The sequence below is a fragment of the Panthera uncia genome, assembly GCF_023721935.1.
Source record: "Panthera uncia isolate 11264 chromosome A3 unlocalized genomic scaffold, Puncia_PCG_1.0 HiC_scaffold_12, whole genome shotgun sequence".
In the NCBI taxonomy this organism is placed as follows: Eukaryota; Metazoa; Chordata; class Mammalia; order Carnivora; family Felidae; genus Panthera; species Panthera uncia.
In genome coordinates this window covers 16990633-17011640 of record NW_026057579.1, presented here as the reverse complement: position 1 = coordinate 17011640, position 21008 = coordinate 16990633, and the positions used below count along the sequence as shown (strand labels likewise).

Genomic DNA, 21008 nt, shown 5'->3' with positions numbered 1-21008 from the left:
AAATGTGTTGAACCTGAAGGTTTTGGGCCTTAACCCATGGTGGGCTAGCCTGTCTTTGTGCAACAAATAACGGCTTTGGGCCCAACCATCTTTATGAGGAGAAGAAATCTGATGTAGGGTTTGCTTTCTTCAGTAAATGGGGAGAGGTTTCAAGGGACTGAGTGGAGGAAAGGATACCAGCTTGGTTCTCCTGTTTGGTTCCTGGGTATTCCCCAGTAGCTCCTTTGCACAACTTCCAGATGCTTCATTCGGCCAGGTGATAAGAGACCCAAAAAACATCCTTTTGGAGCCCATAGCCAGGATGTAGGTTCTGTTCCTTTTAAAGGTTGACCATCTTATTCTTTTTTTTTTTTTTTAATTTTTTTTTCAACGTTTTTTATTTATTTTTGGGACAGAGAGAGACAGAGCATGAACGGGGGAGGGGCAGAGAGAGAGGGAGACACAGAATCGGAAACAGGCTCCAGGCTCCGAGCCATCAGCCCAGAGCCTGATGCGGGGCTCGAACTCACGGACCGCGAGATCGTGACCTGGCTGAAGTCGGACACTTAAGTGACTGCGCCACCCAGGCGCCCCGACCATCTTATTCTTTAGACACCACTCCCCACTACAATCACCGCACGTATCTCTCTTCTGCCTTTTGCAACAAAAAATTTACTTTACTTACATTTGTAAGTTGAACCCTTACCTGTAGGGTCAAAGATGGGGGTCTCTCTTGGTGTATTTTCCCAGGGTTTCGGCTCCTTGTTTGGGTTTCTCTCAAACAGATTTCTTGATTTGGGTGCTGTATCCTGTGGCACCTTGTCCTCCCCACTGACTAGAATAGAGAAGACCCCATGGGCTGAGTTAAGTGAGGCTCTGTTTAAGAGGGACAGATGAGTATGCCCCGGGGAAGGTGGGAGAGGCAGGTGGGCTTAGGTTAAGGAGGGATAGTGAGGCCTGGGGCAGTCTGGGTCGGGGACAAGTGCAAGGGACAGGGTGAACTCACTGGTGAGGTAGCAGTCCAGGCTGATGGAGATATTGTCAAAAGCCACGGTGGCTCTGGATCCTTGCCCCCACCACGCAACAATCTGCAGCCAGAACCTGTGTGTGTGTCAAGAGGAGTGTGTGTAAGGAACAACCTGGGTTGGTCATTTCTCAGGATTCAGCATCTGGTGAATGTGTGCCAATACTTGGCTCATTACCATAGTTGTTATCAGCCTTACCTAACCGCAGAGCAGTTGTGAGACCGGAGCAGTCCTCAGCTCCCCCTACTTCCCCAGCACAGAGTACTTCTCTTTCTGAGGGATTGTTCCACATGTTAACCACTTTAGAGTCTAGGACTTGGGTCCAGGACTCCCTGCAACTCTGAGGAGAACTCTTTCACTTTTTGGGTGTGGACGGTTGGACAGAAATGAGTGGGCTTGACATTCAGCAGGTACTCCTTGGTAGAGCTGAAGTCATTCTTTTTTAAAAAAATTTTTTTTAATGGTTTTTATTTATTTTTGAGACAGGGAGAGACAGAGCATGAACAGGGGAGGGGCAGAGAGGGAGACACAGAATCTGATACAGGCTCCAGGCTCTGAGCTGTCAGCACAGAGCCCGACGCGGGGCTCGAACTCATGGACCGTGAGATCGTGACCTGAGCCGAAGTCGGATGCTTAACCGAATGAGCCACCCAGGTGCCCCTGAAGTCATTCTTAAAATACTAAAATGCTTCTGTACCAACTGATAAAGAGCCATTGTCCCCCAAGTGTCCCATGCTTGTTGCCTCAGGCAGCCTGGTTCCTTCCCTGGTATTCTAATTTTTCACATTATCCAGGAACCAAAAGTTTAACCCAGTCCGGGTCTCAAGGATCTGGTGTCTCATCCAGCATCGGTCTCCACTGGGGTTGGTCTGTGTAGTGCCTGACCTGTTGTTAAATATTAAATAATTTGACTAAGACCTGGGGGTTTGTAACCAACACAGAGTGGGCTGTAAGTATTAACAGGAAACCTATCGAGGTTTCCTCACAGAGAAGGTAGCATTTAAGTTGGTTTTGAAAGAAGGCGAGGACTTGGAAATGTGGATGGGGATGGTGAGGGAGGGCATCTGCAGTGGAGGAAGTGGAGTGAGGGATGTGTCAGAGCAGGGCAGAGCCCCCATGGCTCACATGTGAGTGGTGTGGAAGGACACAAAGACAGTGAGAGGCACGTGTGTATCACACACCCACATCAGGCTTCTCCACAAGCCTTGGCAAGATCACAGTTGTCTCAGATTTCCCTGGGGGACATGGTCTGCAGATGAGCTTCCAGCTCAAGCCTGTGTAACATGGGACACAGCCAGGCCTGGGATTCTCAAGTGGCCAACAGGGGCCTTAGCACTGTCATCTTGTTCTGTTTACAGCAGTTGCCAGGGTTAGAGAGATGCTGCTTGCAGGCAGCAAGAGAACAGGTGCATAGAGCCATGTGGGGATGGTGACTGGAAGGATTCATGTTCCCAGGTGGAAGAGCAGTGGGTAAGGGCCCCACAGCCCACCTTTCTGATTCTCCTCTCTGGGTCACCATCTCCGAATCTGTCATCCACAGGCTGAGGAGCCAGGCCAAGTCCTGAGCACCATGGGGGTAGCTTCCAGGAGGCCGTGGGTGCCTGAGCAAGTAAATTACATGTGTGCACCCACTGAGTGTGGGGGAGAGGGACAAAATCCCTGTTTTGCCCTAACTGGGCCCTTCCAGGGAGGCTGCACGCCCCCCTCCCCTGCTCTCCCACCCCTCTCTCTGCCGTCCTTCATCATTACTGAGAGATTAGGACTGCAAGCTTCTCAACCAGCCACTGGGCTTCTTAGCATGGAAGGCATGATGCACGCTGGAGCTGGAATGGTTTCTAAATAGAAGAGTCTCTAAAGTACACTGCAAGGCAACGGCAGTGGCAGCTGCTGTTTAAAAGAGTTTGATTGACACTGGGAATTGCACATATTTTGAGTCAGGAACACTCCTAACAATCAGGGAAGACTCAATCAGATGTCGGATCAGATGTAAACATGCAATGCTGCCTCTGTCCACTCGAAAGGCCACACTGCCAACCCTTGCTCCCCAAATGCTCCAGACTCCTGAGGCTGCAGGAAGGGACAGGGGGGACAAAGGTGGCTCATGCTGGGGTGTGGGGAGGGCAGGGGTGAAGCAGAGGAAGTTTGTGAATGGGGTCAGAGGAAGGTAGGTGTTGGGGCAGAGAGGGGGCAGCAAAACCAATCTGGGAGTTTCTTTTCTGTGGGAGGCACTAGCCAAGAGGCCAGATGGCCATCGGGACAACCCAGATCCAGGATTTTCTGTTTGGATGGTACCTGGTTGTGTGTCTTTAGCTGAACTTCATGTGAAGAAGAGATTGCTCCTGGCTCTGCTCCCCACTCCCTGCTGAAGATGGGTGAGGCCTTCTCAAGGCTCTCAGTCTTTCTGGTGCAACCAGTCTTTCCTGTTTTGGTCTCCTGTACAGATACCAAGTCACTCTCCAGGGTCAGCTGTGGCCTCAGGTCTTGAGTTCTAGCATATACCAGATGGACTGCTTTGGGAATGAGGGAAAGTTCTAGCATGTACCAGGTGAACTGCTCTGAGACTGACAGGAAGTTCTAGCATGTACCAATTGGACTGCTCTAGAATTGGGGGAAAGTTCTAGCATGTACCAGGTGGACTACTCTGGGTCTAAGGGAAGGCAAGGTCCATGCCACATTACTACCAGGATTATGGGGCCAAGTGGTTCTAACAAACATATAGGTATTCCACTGCCCTTATCCCAAAGCCTTAGCTCTGTATGGAGAAAGAAAGCTGAGCCCCCATGGCTGGTAGAGCTTAGCCCTCCCTCTTCATGGGCAGCCCAGTCAAGGAGAAGGGAAGAGCCAGCTCTTTGGGGATCCTCAAACTCCCTCACTGATCTGTGCTGTTTAAAAACATGGCAGCTGAGGTCTTTATAGCCTTAGCATGGATTTCTCTCCCTGCCACTCAATAGTTCACACCTGCTCAGTTCTTTCAATTTCTCCAAAGATGACATTTTTGATTGCATGGGTTATTGTTGTTTTTTTCTTTTTTTTCTCAGCTGGTGGGGTTTGGAGCTTGTTGATACAACAGACTTGGCTAGAGATCTTGGTTGGAGCCTGTCTTTGCCTAGAGAACACACCCCTTGACTCTGTCATGCTCAGCTTTACAGAGAGGCCTGTTGAAAATTGGCCTCAGGGGATCCTGGGAGGTGGCCACTGGGGCAGTGGGCCAGGTTTAGAGGGGACGGCCTTGAAATTCGGTATCTCCCAGACTCACTGGGCAGATCTTTGCATAGAAAATGCTAAAGCTGCTCATGCACAGCTCAGAAAACACGCAGTCTCGTTCAGACAACAGACTGCTAATGGACAGTGAATATAGTGCCTTATTTGCCACTCTGCCAGCCTTAGGGATTGACAAACCTAATTAAGTTCACTTAATGATTTTAAGTAGCTGACAAAAAGGTGTGTGTCTGAATGTGGACTGAGGGAATAGCAATGCTTTAGAGAGAGAGCAAGAAAGAATGGCTGGCTTGGGTAAAAAGCATTTATTTAGCGGATGGGCACCGCGTCTCAGATTCCTCTGGACCATTTAGTGGGCTCAGAAGAGGGGGAGCGTTCTGCATCCCCTTTTGCAGCTGGGACTTGTCTGGGCTCTGGCTGCTTAGGAGAGAGAGGGCAGATACTGCTGAGGAAAAATGCTTTCTCCGATTTCTCACTGCGCACTTGATTTGCTTGGCAAAAGTCTTCTAAAATGGACTGTCACAAAGCTTGGGTCGCAGTATGCATTTCTATTAGAATAATGTATGTGATGAAAAAGCCCTGCCGCATCCATCCTATTATCTGCATAATTGACTTCAGTTACCAGTTGAAAAGGAGGGGCCGATGACCAGCTTTGGGATCCTGGGACCAGCCTGTCTGGGATCAACATGGCTAGGGCTGGACACGTGTGCCCTGCCTGACTCTAGAAGCCTTTGGCTCTCACACAGTAAAGTGGGCCTGGACATTAAAGGCCAGACTCAGTAGTTGGGAGCACCCTCTCTTCCTGCTCAGCCCCGACTCTCAGAAGTAATTTACCATCTTCTGATTTGGTTTCTCTCTGGGCATAATGACACCAAGAGCAGTGAGGAAAAGTCCATACAGAGTGATTCCAAGGTTGCCAAGGGCCATAGAGATCTTTCGCAATGAATTGGCTTCTGTGAGGGAGCCCTTTGCGGTAGAATAGGGGAGAAAATGAGTTTTCAGCCAGACTGAGCAAGCACGGAGAATCACTCACACTCTTCAACAATCTCAGTCCCAGGCTTCCAGGCACTGGCTGTCTGTGACTAATGGTTCTGGTTCCCACATTTGCCCTGGCCCGCCACCAATCCGAAAGGTCGCTTGCCACATGGGTGTTCCACCAGACTTCAGGGCGGGGAGAAGCCCTTCTCTGGCAAGTTCCCATATTGCTTTTTCATTTTCTCATTCTGGGTCATGTATATTAAGCTCTTCCTGGGCCGTAGGAACAACTGGGCGCCTGGAGGGCTGTCCAGAGCTAGAAGGAATCTGCAGTCATTCTTTTCAAGAGACTGAGAAGTCCATTCCACCTTCCAGAGACATTTCTAACACTGACCTCTTCCTCTTCCCTTTGCTGCTGTGTCAGCTTACAGTTTGAGAGCTGAGGTAGTGCCAGAGATGGAGGTGCCCTCCATGGTGGGAAGACAGAGGAAAAGGGTGGTTGCTGGTTTCCTTCTATCCTGACAGAAATATCTTTATGAGCCTGAATTAACAGCTTTCTCTGCTTGGTGAGGGCTGAGTTTCAAAAGGTAGAGTGGAGTGAATTCTGGGCTACATAGTTGGTAGGACTCTGGGCAACTGAAATTTGTTAGGCACCATCTTTTTTTTATTTTATTTATATTTTTAAAAGTTTATTTACTTATTTTGAGAGAGAGAGAGAGAGAGAGAGAGAGAATATCAATCCTAAGCAGGCTCTGAGCTGTCAGTGCAGAGCCCGATATGAGGCTCGATCCCACAAACCATGAGATCATGACCTGAGCTGACATTGAGTCACATTTAACCAACTAAACCACCCAGGCACCCTGGCACCATCTTGGTTTTTTAAAAAAATACCTATGTAATGTGGGTATTTTCACAGTGGAAGCTTTTCTTTAACATGGGAGATTCTGATTCATTGTTCCTGTTTTATATATATTTTTAGAAATCTGTGCTTCCTCAGGTAGTGTTATAAATTCCATATCTCCCCCTCTGGCTTTGAGCAAAGATTATTTGAGCACCTACTATGAGTTCAGGCACGCTGTCTGCAGCTGGGAATATAGAGATGCACAAGAAAGACATCAACCTTGACCTTGAGGAATTCATATGACTTGTGATTCATATTATTCAGTGACTAGGGTATTTCTAAACACCTTTTTAGTTCTGCCCCTATAGAGCTAGAATGTACAACCTGGGGAAACACTGAATCTGGGTAGTGAGAGAGAAGTTAAGAAAGACTTTGAAGAACTGAATGCCTAGGATAATGGTAGGGCTTTGGACAGAAGAATCACACAGGAGGGAGCATATTGAAGGTGTGGGCAGGATGCCAGTCAGGCAGCTAGAAACCCAGGTATGGGACTCAGGTGAGATAAAGATGATGTGTCACCCGCACAGAAGTGAGAGCGGAAGTGGTGAACGCCAGTGAGGTCCTAGAGAAAAGCATGTATAGAACTGGATTCTGCTTTGTTTCAAATATCAGCAGCCCAGTTATCCCCTAAATTCCAAACTTTGTGCTTGAGGAGAGAAGGGCCAAGAACATAGGTTTACATTTCCAGAGGCACTAAGAGTTATGAAAAATATGTGCATCTGTTGACTTGTAAATTGAGCTGTGGCTATTACCAAGAAAATCTTGAGCTGATCCAAACATCCTGCTATTCTAAAGGGGTTCACTTATTGCCATTTTGAGTGACTACTTCTTAAAACCAGGCTCACAGGCAGGATCCGTCTCACTGTTTTGCACTCTTGATTGTAGAAACTTAGCAATCAAAAGCAACAACTTGTCCCAAACGTCACAGTAAATCAGTGTTAGAAATAGGATTTAAAGCTCAGAATTGCTAATCTACTCTTTGCTCCAGTGATCTGGGATATTTCCTGAGAAAGAAACGGGACCAGATCCTTTCAGAGTTATGAATGTTTGATTTGTATATATCTATGCCTGGCTGCACATTGCATTGCTGAGCCACCAGCCACATTTCTTCCACTATTCTCAGAGGGCCAGCCCAAGGCTGTCCTGGGCCAATGGTGCCATGTGGAAGGTGGCAGCCTCTTCTCCCCCAGCCCATCTTCCCCCTTTCTAAGTCCCACTTCCAGGCTCAAAGCATTTCACATTTGGTCCCTCACAGAGCCTTCAATAGTCTCCTTGTTCTGGTTTCCCATCTCTGTGCTCAATGGCTATTACCCACAGTGCAGAGTCCAAAATATGTGGCCTAATATCCTTGCTCACCTTCTCCCAAGGATATTTCTCAGGATTCTCTGATATGACCTAGTTGGCTACTCTTGAACCCACATAAAACATTCTTGCCTATAAGCCTCCACTCACCCTGATGGCCTTCTTTGGAATGCTCTTATTCCTTTCCCACTTCAGGAAGATCTAAATTTTCCACAGGGTCCACCACCTTATAATAATTCGTGTTCTCCATTTCATCCTCCCTGACATGGAGGTCACCATGCCATCTGAACACAGACCATGCTGTCAGCCTCTGCACAATACTTCATGTGTTGCTGTTTCCCTCTCATTGCATATGCTCAGTGTCTCCCCCAATCCCCTAGCATGCAGGCCTTGTGACTGGCAAGAGGCTGGGTCATATACCCCTTTCCATCCTCTGTGCTTGATGGGGGCTTAAAATATGTTTGCTGATGATGTGACAATGACATTTCCCTAGTCACTCAATTCCCTGTCTTGCCCACAAGACATCTGAATCTGACATTTTGTGTCAATGACTTCCAAGTGTGGTCAAATATCAAAATTGCTTTAAGAAAGGAGAAATTCAGTAAAAGAAATTCTGGGGTGATTTCTGCCAAAAAGTAAGGTTTTGCTACATCATAAAATTTTGGGAATGAAACATTCATGCTTTAGAATAGATCCTGGAATTGATTTCAGCCTTGAATTATGAAGGGTCTAGAAGAAGACTAATCAATGGTCAGAATAGCTAAATAAGGAATTGGTATTCTCAAGTGACACTCTGATAGATGCCCAGAGATAAAGGCTGTATTCCTTGGCTTATTCCATGATACAACATTTTCTCCCCCATCAAATTCATTTTCCCTTCTTCTGGGCACAGAGCTAGACTACATTTCTCGGCATCCCTTGCAGTTAAGTATGATCTTGTGACTGAGTTCTAGCCAATGGAAAATGAGATGAAGGAATGACTCATAAAAATCTTCCTATATGAGAACCCCTCCCATGCCCCTTCTCCGTTGGCTGTCTTAATGCAAAGGATTCCAGAACTGGAGAAAAGGATTGAGCCACAGGGAGAAGGAGGCTGGGCCCCTGAAGGACAAGATGGAAAGTCACTATTCAACTAGCACACTAATTTTGGATTTCACATGAGCAAGAAATAAATTTCTTTTGTACATCCTTGAGGATTGGAAGTTTAATGTTACTTTGAGTAGTGTTACCCAACTAACATATCGTGTAGCACAAACCTATTTGCTTAGGTGTTCTCCATGTATCTGACATGGTTGGGTTGATGACTAACTCACTTCTTTGAGTAGGATTATGGGTAAAGTTAGCCCTTATCTGGCTGCAGGACTCAGAAGTACCCTTCCCTTACAACTACAATCATCACCTAGTTCACACTTTATACCACTCGAGGACTAGGGACATGCCTGAGTAAGGCAAAGTGGATTCAAGGAGTGTGGTCTAGTGCTCTGGGATGCTAGTTTCCTCATCTCTCTGGGGAAGGTAAGGAGAGCAAAGTCAAGTTTTCCATGAAGAGCTCTGAGCTTGCTGGGTTTACTCAGTGCTATGCACCCTGCTTCACCTAAATTTACCCTGGAGCCTACCATTTTCTCCTAGTGCAGAAACTGACTCAGGCTGATGTGAATAAGCATGCTGAGATCCCCAGCCCCTGTAGCTTCAGGAAGGGACACTTGCACTGTCACAGCTGGTTAGGGGCAGAAAACACCTTTTTTTTTTCTTTACCCACTATGAAAAGGGCCCTAAAGTGCTGGGTTTTTTGCCTGTTTACATGGACTCAGGGCAGTCAGACTCACTCAGGACAGGTAGGCACCTCCTAAGAAAGCAGACCCTTGAGATCTTCCCCTTCCCTCTGCCCTCACCTCTGACTTTGAAGCCTATGGAGCCACTCCCGAGTGAGTGCCTGATGTGCATCTGTTGGTAGTGAGTGAATGAACAAATGCAGGCTACCCAAGGTGACAGTCATTGCTCTTCTGTTGGCATGGACATATCTGGCAGAGGGAGAACCCCAAACTGGCTACCAGAGAGGAGCCTGTTTGGAAGTGAGGAGCTCCAACAGCTGTGGCTTATTGAGCCTCATGCTGTTCTCTCTGTCTGTACTTCCCTCTTCTCTGGCTCTTACTGTCCTGTGATACAAAGGTCTGTTTTCCTACCAGGCTCCCCCTATAGATGATATTCCTAGAGGGCTGAAATACATTACTTGTCCAGGTAAGTTTGTCACTTGGCACCAAGTAGGGCAGTAAGTGTTGGCTGGATAAATACATAATATCTGGATGATTTTGGCGGTTAGTACCATTTTACACTGGAGCATCCACAGGTGTTCTCTGGTGGACTGAAAGGAGATAGAAGGAGCTCTAAGAAAGAGCCTCTATGTTTAACTACCTGTAGGACCTTGATTTAACCCCTCTGTGCCTCTGTATTCTCACCTGAAAATGGGGATGACATCTCCCCCAGCTACCCAGAAGTGTGGGACAGAGTGGGCGCCTCGAGTTGTGAGGGGGTAGAGCACTCTGGGAGGCAGGTGCAAGGCTGCTATGGGCAAGGGACATGGGGCAGAGTGTAGGGTGGTCCAGGAGCTGTTGTGACCATGAAATGTAGCCTGTCCAGCAGAGGAATAGCAGACACTGGTGTGTGGGGTTTGCAGGGGTAACATCTTCTTCTTTCATAGGCATCTCTCCTTTCTGGGGAAGGACTGGTGGAGGCAAAGCAGCTATAAATGGAAACTTTCACAGAAGGGAAGGCAGGCATAAGGTGAAAAACCCAGGCAGGGCCTGACCTTTCACTGGCTTCTCCTGGGGACCATGTAGGCATTATATGACCTCGACTTTCTGTGTCAGTCCTTATGGAAGTGAACTGTATTCTCTACCAGAGGGTGGTTTGTTAAATGTATAACTAAATGTATTTTATTTTTATGCTTTTGTTAGACATGGTACATTACTACATTTGCAAATGAAAAATACCTATTAGGACTTATGCTCTAGCTCTGAAGTGGAAATAGTCAAAGGCATGCTAGAGTGGTGACTTGAAAAACCACATGGGGAAGGGGCCATTGTGTTCCAGAAGAAAAAGAAGAGAATCTCCCTGTGCTGGTGATGCTGCCTGGGCTGGAGATGAGAGAAGGCAGGCAGGTAAGGGCTGGGTGGGAAATGGTCTTTAGCAGGAGCTGGGCTGCAGAATTAAGATGATGGGTTTCAGTGATAGATGGTGAAAAGGGAAGACAATAAACTAAATCAGAATGAATAAGGGGTGTGGCCTAAAAAATCCCAAACCAAAATGTTTTGTTAATAACAATGGCTATCACTTATCAAGTTTTCTATTACATGCCAAGCACTGTGTCTTCATTTCCTCAGGCATGTACATAGAAGTAGACCAGCCTAAGGGCTAAGAGAAAATTATTTAACCTCTTTAGACCTCATATTCCTCTTATAAAAAGGGGGATTAATTTTGGTATCTATCCCAAGGGATGTTTTAAGGATGGAATGAGATAATGCATGTTAACTACTTGTTACAGTGACTGGCATTAACAAATGCTGGCTCTGGTCATTATCATTTCTAACTCTTCTCACGGCTCTATGAGGAAGCTTTGGTTCAATTTACAGATTGGTTCAGATTTAAAAAAATCTGAATTAAACACAACTGTTTAGGAGTGTGTTGAGACCTGCAAACTGAGGTTCATTGGAAATTTCTGGATTTCCTCTCCCTGGAAGTTAATTGTCTCTCTACTCAGGTAATAAATGATGAAAATGCCCCTCTAATGTCTTTCTCATCACCGAAAGATGCTACACAAAGGGGCAGTATTGTTACTGATAGCACCCTATGTAAAGTGGAGATTCTGTGGATGAGAAACAAGAATGGGATATGAGAAAAATCTTGGCTCTGTGGAATTTGGCCTAAGTACATAAAGACATAACTCTCAGTTTAACTGATTCCATTTGAAAGATGCATTTGTCAAACACACTACTTGTCTTTTAGGACAAAGGATACAAAAGGAACAGAAATCTAAATATCTCCAGAGGGAACATTTTTTCTTGTTAGACTATGTATATAGGATATGGCTAAAAGCCTTTATAATGATAATACTGGGGAATAGAGCCTCCACATGAACATTAGGTTATGTACTTTCTATCTGGCTGTATGATGGCAGTGATTTGTGGGACAAGCTTTGATCCACAGTGTTTTGAAATCTATCTTGTAATGAGTCAAACTTAGCACCTGCTTCTGCTCTGTGAGCGTGTCAGAGCTTAAGATGGTGTGGGAACATTGTGCTTAATTTACTAGGATATATTATTATAAAGAGGAAAACTAAGTGTATGTCCTTATAAAAGACTGACAGATTGAGGGAAGAGAACTTGCCTTTCTTCCATTTGAGTAAAGATAGAATTAATTCCAACAGAAAGAATGGCAATTGAATGGGGGAGACAATAAAGAAAACTAGTTATATGAGGTGGCTGTAAAGTAATGAGATAACTTTTAAGCACACATTGAGCCAATATTTGAATTGGTGCTGCCCTTCAAAATTACCTTGAAAGAACATATCTGTATTCCAGGGATGTTGCCACTGCTCAAAACATCATGGGCACTACTCATGGAGATTTTTCTCGTTACTCTTTATAATATGGATTTATGGTTAATATCACTTCATAATGATGACAGACTATGGCGTTATTCCTATTCCTTTGCCTGTTTGTAAATGGACAGAAGAAATACCATTCCATGGATCAGTGTCTCCCCATCATCAGCCTTTATATACTGATGGCATATTCTCTGAGCTTTCACAGAAAGACTACTATGTGGTGGCAGCAATGTGAATATAGCTCTTTGCTCTCAAGTGCTCAGCTCTAGATCTCTCTACTCAAAAGGATTAGGGCACACAATTAGGATCAAAGTCTTTCTTATAAATTGATTCTGACAGAACAGTGACCAGAGATAAAGAAAGTCCAGGTACCAGCCAAGTCTCTAAAGAAAATTCCTTGCCATAAGAGTAATAAATGCTGGTTGATTGATGGGACACAGGTGTTGCTTTGGTATACAGAACACTTTGCAGCAGTATTTATTGTAATGTGATTTTATCTGTTTTGTTAGATTGAACACAGGAAGAATGTTAGATGGATTCCAGTAAGTGAAATTCTCAGTTAATTCAGCTGGAATTTGGAAATGTATGCAATTTCTCTCAACACATCATTCTGTAAACACATATTTGTTGGACATATGATGTGTTTCTTAGGAATGGTTCTAGATATTCAAGGAACAGTGATATATAAGACAGATCTGAGCTCTACTTTGTTAATGTGTATATTCAGGTATTAAAAAAAATAGATAGTAAAGAGTGACAAATTATAGAGATATTTCAGGAGCCATGAGAATATATTGTAGGTGTACTATAGTCTAGAGGTCTTTAAAAAGTGAAGGAAGAGTGGCAGTTAGAGAAAAGGAAGGTAGAGGAAGAACATGTCATGTGAAGAGAATGGAAGGTACAAAAACCTGTAAGAATCTAGCAAAGTATAACTGAACTGAAAGAAGTATCTAAAAGATAGGAGCTCTTTAGAGCTAACCTGTAAACCCTAATAAAGCTGCTCCAAAAAACTCTATAATGCATGCAATGTAATGTAATGTTGGAGAACCTAGGACTGGAGGAGATTTGGGCCAACATTGGGAATAAAGTTCCTGCTCCTTCAAGGTCCTTGATTGAGGAGCTGTCCACGATGTGAGTGCTGAATAGCTGAAGTCAGAACTTGCCTAAGAAAGCAGGTGGTACAGGAGCTAATGACTACCTAAAGGTGGGGGGAGAGGAGAGTTCTTCTTTGTCTTTTATCCATTTTCCTTCTCTTTCCCTTAAATATTTCCTTCCTCTACTTCTCCCTCCTCCCATTTTCATTTTCTGGCAATCTGGCAGCTATAGTTCACTCTCTGTAGGAGGAAAAGGAAGAATATGTTTCTTGCTCCTTCCCCTTAGAAGGAGTCTACACAACACTGATGACAGCAAATCCAGAAAAACACTCACCTCTATCATCTTTGGGTTGCATGACTAGTTATTATTGCTAAATGGTCCATCCCAGCCTCTTCTGAGGCATCAGGTGGGGAGATTATTATTATTGTTATTGTTATACTGTAGTTATTAGTAGTAGTTACCACTAACTGAGCACTTACTGTGGGCCAGGAAGCTTACCAAGAACTTTACTCTCTAAGCCTCAGAGTAAACTTTATTATCTCTGTTTTATACAACATACTTGACTTGGAAGATCAGTGGTTGTGACTTGTGCTACTTTTTTCCCAATAAGTTACCTGAGGCTACATAACTGAGGGATGAGGGTGTTGGATGTGGGAAATAAAATTCATTGATACTTACTATATATAGATGCTTTTGACAGTCATTTTATTTAGTCTCATAACAACGCTGTGAAGTTGTACTGTGATGATACTTTACAGATGTGGCCACCAAGGCCCAGAGAGGTTCAGTGATTGGTTGGGGTCACACAACTAGTGAGTGTCGGAGACAGTTTTAAACTTGGGACTATCGGATCCTAAAGCCTATGGTCTTTTATCCACAGTGCTTTTTTAGTTTTATGGGCCAGTCATCTCTACTGGTAAGCGATTTTAGCAACTGAAAACTGCCATGCCTCCTTCTCCTGCAGTTCCATTTACCTCTGGGTCTTGATGCCTTCTATATCATCTTTAGCTCTGGGTGGGGGGAGTAGCTTCCTACATCAGAGCATGTCAGTGGTGTGCAGGCTCCTGGTGAATGGAGTCACTTGTGTGTTCTGTAATTGCACACTCATTAGGTCACGAGGCATCAACAAACCAAGCTGGCCTTTGTCTGAATCCCCACTGGACAGTTTGGTCTCAGTACCAATATTGGAAATGTCAGTCTGGTAAACAGCCTTTAACAGGGAGGAGGGAGGCTGAGAACAAAGTCTCTTTCAAACAAAACTCTCACGGATGGGAGTGAACAGAGTCAACATCTTACTTGCTTTAAATCCCCTGGAGTGGTTATGAAAGAGAGAGGAGTTGCTGGATTGAAGAGAAAAAAACCCCTTTGATTCATCTGAATTAATTTAGCATCTCCCAGGAGGAAGGGCTCTGCCATCACCTTCCTGTTCTCCATCCCCTGCATACAACTCTCACAATCCCGGAGGACAAAAGACCAGTCTGTGGTAGGGAGTGCCCACACTGCCCCTTCCTCCACTTTAATTAAATCCATTTGTCCTAGGGGTAGCACTGTGCCTCAGGATGTCCAAGGGCTTTGATCTTTAACCCACACACATCTGAAGGAGTGGGAAACTAGTGCTCAGAGTGAGGACAATCACTTCTTCCTATGACAGCACAACTGAAGTTATGAGCTCTTGGAAAGAGCAGACTCTGTGAAGTTTGAGTGAAGAATTTGAGACCCAACTTTATCCTTACAAAGCTGCATGCCAACTGGCATCACCCTCACCTTGCCTTAAGCTCTTTGTCCTCATTTTTTAGAGGCGAATTTATCAGGATGGTAATTTGGATGGGTTTTAAGAGTCTAATGCAGAGGAGCTAGGGTTGCTGGGTTTGATATTTAGCCTGTTAAAGTTGGCTTTCCCCCTCCAGATCCACTTATCTGCCCCCCTTCTAGAAATAACTCCCACCCTCTGCCCTCTGCCTATTTTGTTCTGGGACAGATTAGCACACCAGCCATCAAGGGTTCAGTATGATTCATCAAGGAGTCATGTGAGCTGCTGTGCTAGGCTGGGCACTGCTTGCTCCAGGCTGGCTGCAGGTGGCAGACTGGTGCCATCCCGGGGAGACAAGTGGCAGTTGATCTCAGTGGTTACTTCTCCATTGCAGAGCCTTGCAAAGTCAATGATCTTCTAGTCCAACCCTCTCAGCTTAAAGATGAGGAAACTGAGACTCAGAGAGGTTCAAGGTCACAAAGCCACTAGTGATCGAATTTAAATAGGAGTCAGGGCCTCTGGTAGAATCACTCCTCTGTTTAGTGAAGAATTTACCTTCTCCTTCATCTACTTGCTTCAGGGACCTGACTCCACAAAGTCCTGGACTTGGACTGACCTGAGCACCAGTCCTCACTCTGATGCCAACTTGCTGGTGCCGGTAACTCTTTGGTTCTTGATGAGAATCTTGTGAAAGGGCAGGATGGGGAACATGATGAGGTCTGTACTACCTATGTCACAGATTTTGTTGTTAATAAGGGATAAATAAAATGTCAAATGGGAAAGTAAGGCAAAGTGCATTAATTAGGAGAAAATATACATATAAAGCCTGATTATTATTTGGCAGTAATATGAGTTGTTCAACTCATGAGTATGAGTTTTATTTCTACTAAAGATACTGGAGGCAGTGAATCAGGCCAGGCTAGTGATACAAGAGATAAGTGCTAATTAGCCTAGAAATCCTACAGAGAAACTCAGTGCTCCCTACAAGTCTGCAGAAAGTGGTGTGTGTGTGTGTGTGTGTGTGTGTGTGTGTGTGTGTATGTGTGTATGTATGTGTGTGTGTGTGTTCATATTTGTGTGTATGCACATGTATGTGTTCATCTGGATGCATGTCTTGGGTAGTGGGGATGGGGGGAGGGAAGACATGACTCTGTTCTGCATCTTGGCTGATAGAAGAAAAGAGAGTGACAGAAATGGGTGGAGGCTCACCTGTCAGCCACATCGAGAAGAGGCAGCACTGTCCACTGCCACAGGCTCAAGCCTTCATTAGTGGCAACATGCCAGACCATTCTACTTTGTTCCTTCCCAGTTTTGTTCTCCACCAGGACCAAGGAGACGTTTCCCTGCAAGACTCCACGGATGAGCCAGGACATTCGGAGCTGCAAGGGAGAGCAGAGCCAGAAGAACAGGTGTTAATATTAAAAGGAATCCTTAGGTCCCCTTCCTAGAACTCTCACCTGAAGCCTCAAGCATGTTGCTGGAGACTCAGCCAAGGTATGGCCAGTGAAGAAAGCTGGTGACTGTCTGATCTTATTCATTGTCTCTCCAAATGGCTTTCATTAAGATTCAAGGAGCTGGGCAGGGGCAATTAGGGACAAAATTTTGGAATTTTGTTCAGGTTGATCCTAAGTTTCACAAGATTCTGCATCTGAGGTGATATTAAGAATCAATGGGATACGAAGTGAACTTCTTAAAGGGGTTCTGAAGATTCTCGTCTGTGGCCCCGATTCACTTTGTGACCTTGGAGAAGTGATTTTATGACTCAATTTCTTCAATGCCTTAGGTATCATAGATTTTTCTTCCTCATTGAGACTCTAATACTCTTATCTGAAAGATACCATGCCATGTGTTAGCTAACCAGAGACTCTGTGACTTGATACTTATGGCCACTGGTAGGCAAAGGCAGGACAAAAGTCTACTCATCGAGATACTTTACGATGGTTATCTTTCAGAATTAGGATGTCCACTTTGACAAAAGGAAGCTACAATCATATATTTTCATTGTGTCTTTAGTAAAGGTTCCTATGGCATTGTTCCCTAGATATATGAAAAGGGACTATAGTGAATATTTCTGAAAGAGTTTAAGTGCAGTCATGCCCAGAATCAGTACATGCTATAAACAAGGTCTCTGATATTTTCGTTTGATAGAAACAATCTGTAAACAACATTTAAAACTTAGGACAACTATAGCATATAATTGCCCCAAATATTCCTGTTTAGATCCCGTAATTAAAAAAATGGCTGTTGTGGAATGAAAGGTAAAATATGTCCTGTGGCAACTGTAGTTTTCATCTGCTATGTGCCCCTTTTCTTTGATTCTCATTGTTTGAAGACATTCTCTTCTATAAATCGCCATTCCTTTGTCTCCCAGTCCCCAAGCTCATGGTTTGCGTGCAATTTGATCAAAGAGGTCATATACCATGAACTTCCCACTTTGTTGCACATGGCCTCTTAACTAACAAGGCCACACCTGGCACTGGGGTGCCCAGGTGCTGTTCTACTTCTGAGAGCCTGAGTCAGGCAAGCCTGGTCTATAACCATAACCTCTTCACTTATACCTTTCCCATTTCCCAAATCTGGTGTAGCAAATACTTGTCTCCAATGAGTACTCCCAGGATAATTTAACAAATCTGTCAATTGTTTTTTTCTGATTTCACGTGGCTTCCTTGTGCAATCTAGATGCCACGACTAGAAATTTTAATCCTACTAACTAAGCCCTCTCAGTCTTTAGCCCATGCCCCGTGCCCTGCTTGGAATATTGCTTGCTATATCCTTTCTCTCCTTTTGCTCCTTGGCCACAGAATATTTGATGATTGGGACTGCTGTGAAATCAGACTGTTGAACCTCAGTGCTCTGGATGGCTGGTACTTACTCATCCACTGATTTCCACAGTTGACTTCTGAACACACATAGCACAATGGGTGTTTCAAACTCTTCCTCAAACACTAATGCTGTTACCTTTTGGTACACAACTCCTGATCCATTATTTTGATTCTTACTTTACTGATAAAGATTTACTCTATTAGGTACAATCTACTTCAGCCTCTCTGCCTCCTTCCCTCCTTTCCCTTCTATCCTCTCTTCCTCTTCCTCCTCCTCCTCCTCCTTCTCCCTCTCCTCCTTCTACTTCTACTTCTCAGCATAGGTGTTTATTTATCTACCTTCTCTCTTCTTTTCCTGTCTTAGAGGAAGCTGTAACTTTCATTTTCTTCTATGTTAATCTCCCATATCCCCCCCCCCCCCCCCAGTCCTTGCTCTCTCAATAACTGCTTCTAGCACCTTAAGACTCTTTGTACCTTTTGGATTTTCTGTCTACAGAAAAGATCAGCATTCACCCATCCCAGAAAAATATCCCTGATCCAGCTAGCTCCTCTGATGTGCAACCTATTTCTTTACCCCCATTCAGATGTTAACATCTTGGATAACTGGCATGTAACTGCTTTTATTTCCTTGTTGCCCATGCTTTCTTTAAATTCTCTCAACCTAGCTTTTATCTTCATTACTTTAGCAAAGTAGCACTCACAATGTCCTTTACAGCTTGCTCTTTCAGCTCTTTCTATGGCCTCCTAAAGTGCCTCTCCCTCTCTACTTTCTCCCTTCTAACTTCTTTTGTATGTCTCTATCACATCTTCCTGTTTACCACTACCATCTGTGACTGATTTTTCAGTGGTTTCTCCTTATCAACTAATATCAAGGCATTCATGTTTCTTTATAATCTAAGAAAATCAGCTTTTTAGGCATTCAATGAATATTTATTGAGTACTTATGCTGATTCACATGTATCCTCCACCCTAGAATGGTCTAAAAGCTTGAGTTAGAGAGATCTGGATTCAAAAACTGTTGTTGTCACTTTGGTTCTTTTGAAGTGCAGTTCTGTATTCCATTAAGATGGAATAGGTTTAGGATTACAGTGACAATTTAATGAGATAACAAATAGTGTAGTAAATGTTAAAAAGGAATTTTGGCTGAAGCACTGAGGCAATAGATACTACACTTCAAAGGGAAGTCTGAGAACACAATGATGTAGGACTTTCAAGAGGGGTGGATGAAAACAGGTTACACAATTCTTAATCTCTCATACATACTTGGATTTTTACAAAAGTTGGTGGTTGAATACCAGGAGAGAGTTTTTTAGAATGTGCTTTTTGTATATCATGAGTTCCACGTCACTTTACCCTTCTGCAAAGAAGTTTATCTCTTCATCCCAAGTCAAGAGAGAGCAGTTTTAATGATGCCACCTTGAGCATTTACAGTTTGGGGAGCTCAGTAGAACGCTGTCTAACTCCTACCTGGAAAATCTAAAGTATGAACCAGGGGTTGGGTAGCTGCTCTGATGGCAGGACAAAGGCAAGGTGGAACCATTGGATGGCTTGCACTCTCAGACTTTGGTGGTGCACACATGCATGAGCATTACACATAGACTAGAGTGAGCTGTGTAAGAAGCAGCCCAGGTGGACCATTTTAGATCTTGTCCAAGAGGGCTTCTTGAAGAGGTAAATAGAACTCAGAAGAAAGAAGCTGCAGGCATTTTGAGATGCCCAAGGGCAGAGAAAAGAGTAAGTGACCTCCTGGAATGGAGATACATGTGCCCCAGTCAAGGTGAAAGACTCCTAGCAATAGTGGAGGGGGTGAGGAGAAATGTAGATCTCCAAAGAAACCACAAAAGTGCCCCCTGTGAAAACTAGTAAGCCTTAAATATTTGTCCTATCCAGAGAATACCAACGCCAGATCACCACAACAGTTCTGGTCAAGTAAGAGCTTTTTGCTTTCTTTGCCTCTTTTCCTTTCCCTGCATTAAAGGGTCACAAGTTAGCCAGATGACTGAAGAGGAAAGCTGAGTGAAGGGGAGAGAACCGTGACCACCATTTCCCTAATTTCAGGCTTTTCATCTATAGTAGGGTCAAGTGTGGCAGGGGGAGGGGAGGGAAATAAGCCCTAACTTTAAAGCAAGATTAAAGTTCTGATTAGATGGGCATTCTGATTTCTAAATAAGCCTGTTTTGTGTTTTGAAGTGATTAAAAATGGTCTGTATTACCTTAGAGCAACAGGTAAGTAGATTTCATCCAGTAGTCCACACATGGGGGCCCAGTGAATGTTAGTTCCTAGACTCCGCCACATCAGTCTACATGTCAGCTTTGCACCTGACATGGATTTTTCTGCTTCTATGGTTTTGATCTTTCCATTTCCTCTACGTGTTCTTTCCTTCTCACCATTTAAAAAAATTAAATATTTAATTTTCACGGACCTTTTCTTATCATCTGTCTCACAAATGACCTCCCCCTCCTCTGAAATCTTACAATTGAGGCTATTGGGACCATTATGGGACACAGCTCTGGTGGCTTTTCTTCCCTCTGTGGGCAAGTCCCTTCAAGGCAGGGACATCTTATCTTGTATTCATAGTAGTGGTTCAGTGAGGGCACATGGTAGGAGCTGATCAATATCAGGATAAATAAAGATGTATACATTTCCAGGAAGACCCTTCTGTCTTCACCAGGTCCCCTCTCAGGGACAGAAACCAACTTCCCACCTATGAAGCTCCTTAGCACTTTCTTGCACTTTAGGGGTTGGGTACCAGGAAAGGGAAGAGGATCCACCCATTTTGCAGCTAACCAGCTGTAGTTGAAGTGGCCCAATTCCCAGTGTTCTTCAGAAGCTTTCAGTCTGAAGTAGAGTCTGCTAGTGGGCTGAGCATGTTGGTGAGATGTAGCCCTGTCATACTGACACTGGGGACATTGGCTAGCTTACTGCTGAGCTTTCTCCATCTTCCTGCACTATATTTTAGGCCAATAGGCCTGGGAACTGAGAACAGTACTGGCTGCCAAGGCATGGCATCACTAGCTCCTGAGGAGATCTACCAGGATCCTTCTTGGTACCAGTTCTTGAGGTGATTATCCATTCATTCAACCTACATTTACTGCACACCTACTCTGTGCTACATTATTATATATACTTTCCCTGCCCTCATGAAGCTTATCATCTTGCCAGGAAGTCAGAATTTAAATGAATAGCTGCAATTTTGCTGGGTGTAGCAAAAGGGAAGTAATCAGAGCCACTTGACAGCAAAGACTTAAAACATGAGACAATCAAGTCAAGACACTTGACATAAGACAATCAGGACTTGGGTCAAGATGGCCACTTGATCCAACGTTCAGAACTAGA

At 44.4% G+C, this 21008-nt stretch overlaps 1 protein-coding gene across 1 annotated transcript in view; it reads right to left on the bottom strand.

The window, feature by feature from the left end:
• Window positions 1–21008, bottom strand: part of ALK (ALK receptor tyrosine kinase) — a 675158-nt gene that overhangs the window by 79341 nt on the left and 574809 nt on the right. The window contains exons 9-11 of the mRNA XM_049651902.1: window positions 16059–16228; window positions 986–1080; window positions 686–814 (exon numbers count right to left, since the gene is read on the bottom strand). Coding sequence (XP_049507859.1) covers window positions 686–814; window positions 986–1080; window positions 16059–16228 — 394 coding nt within the window. The remainder of the gene's footprint in view (window positions 1–685; window positions 815–985; window positions 1081–16058; window positions 16229–21008) is intronic.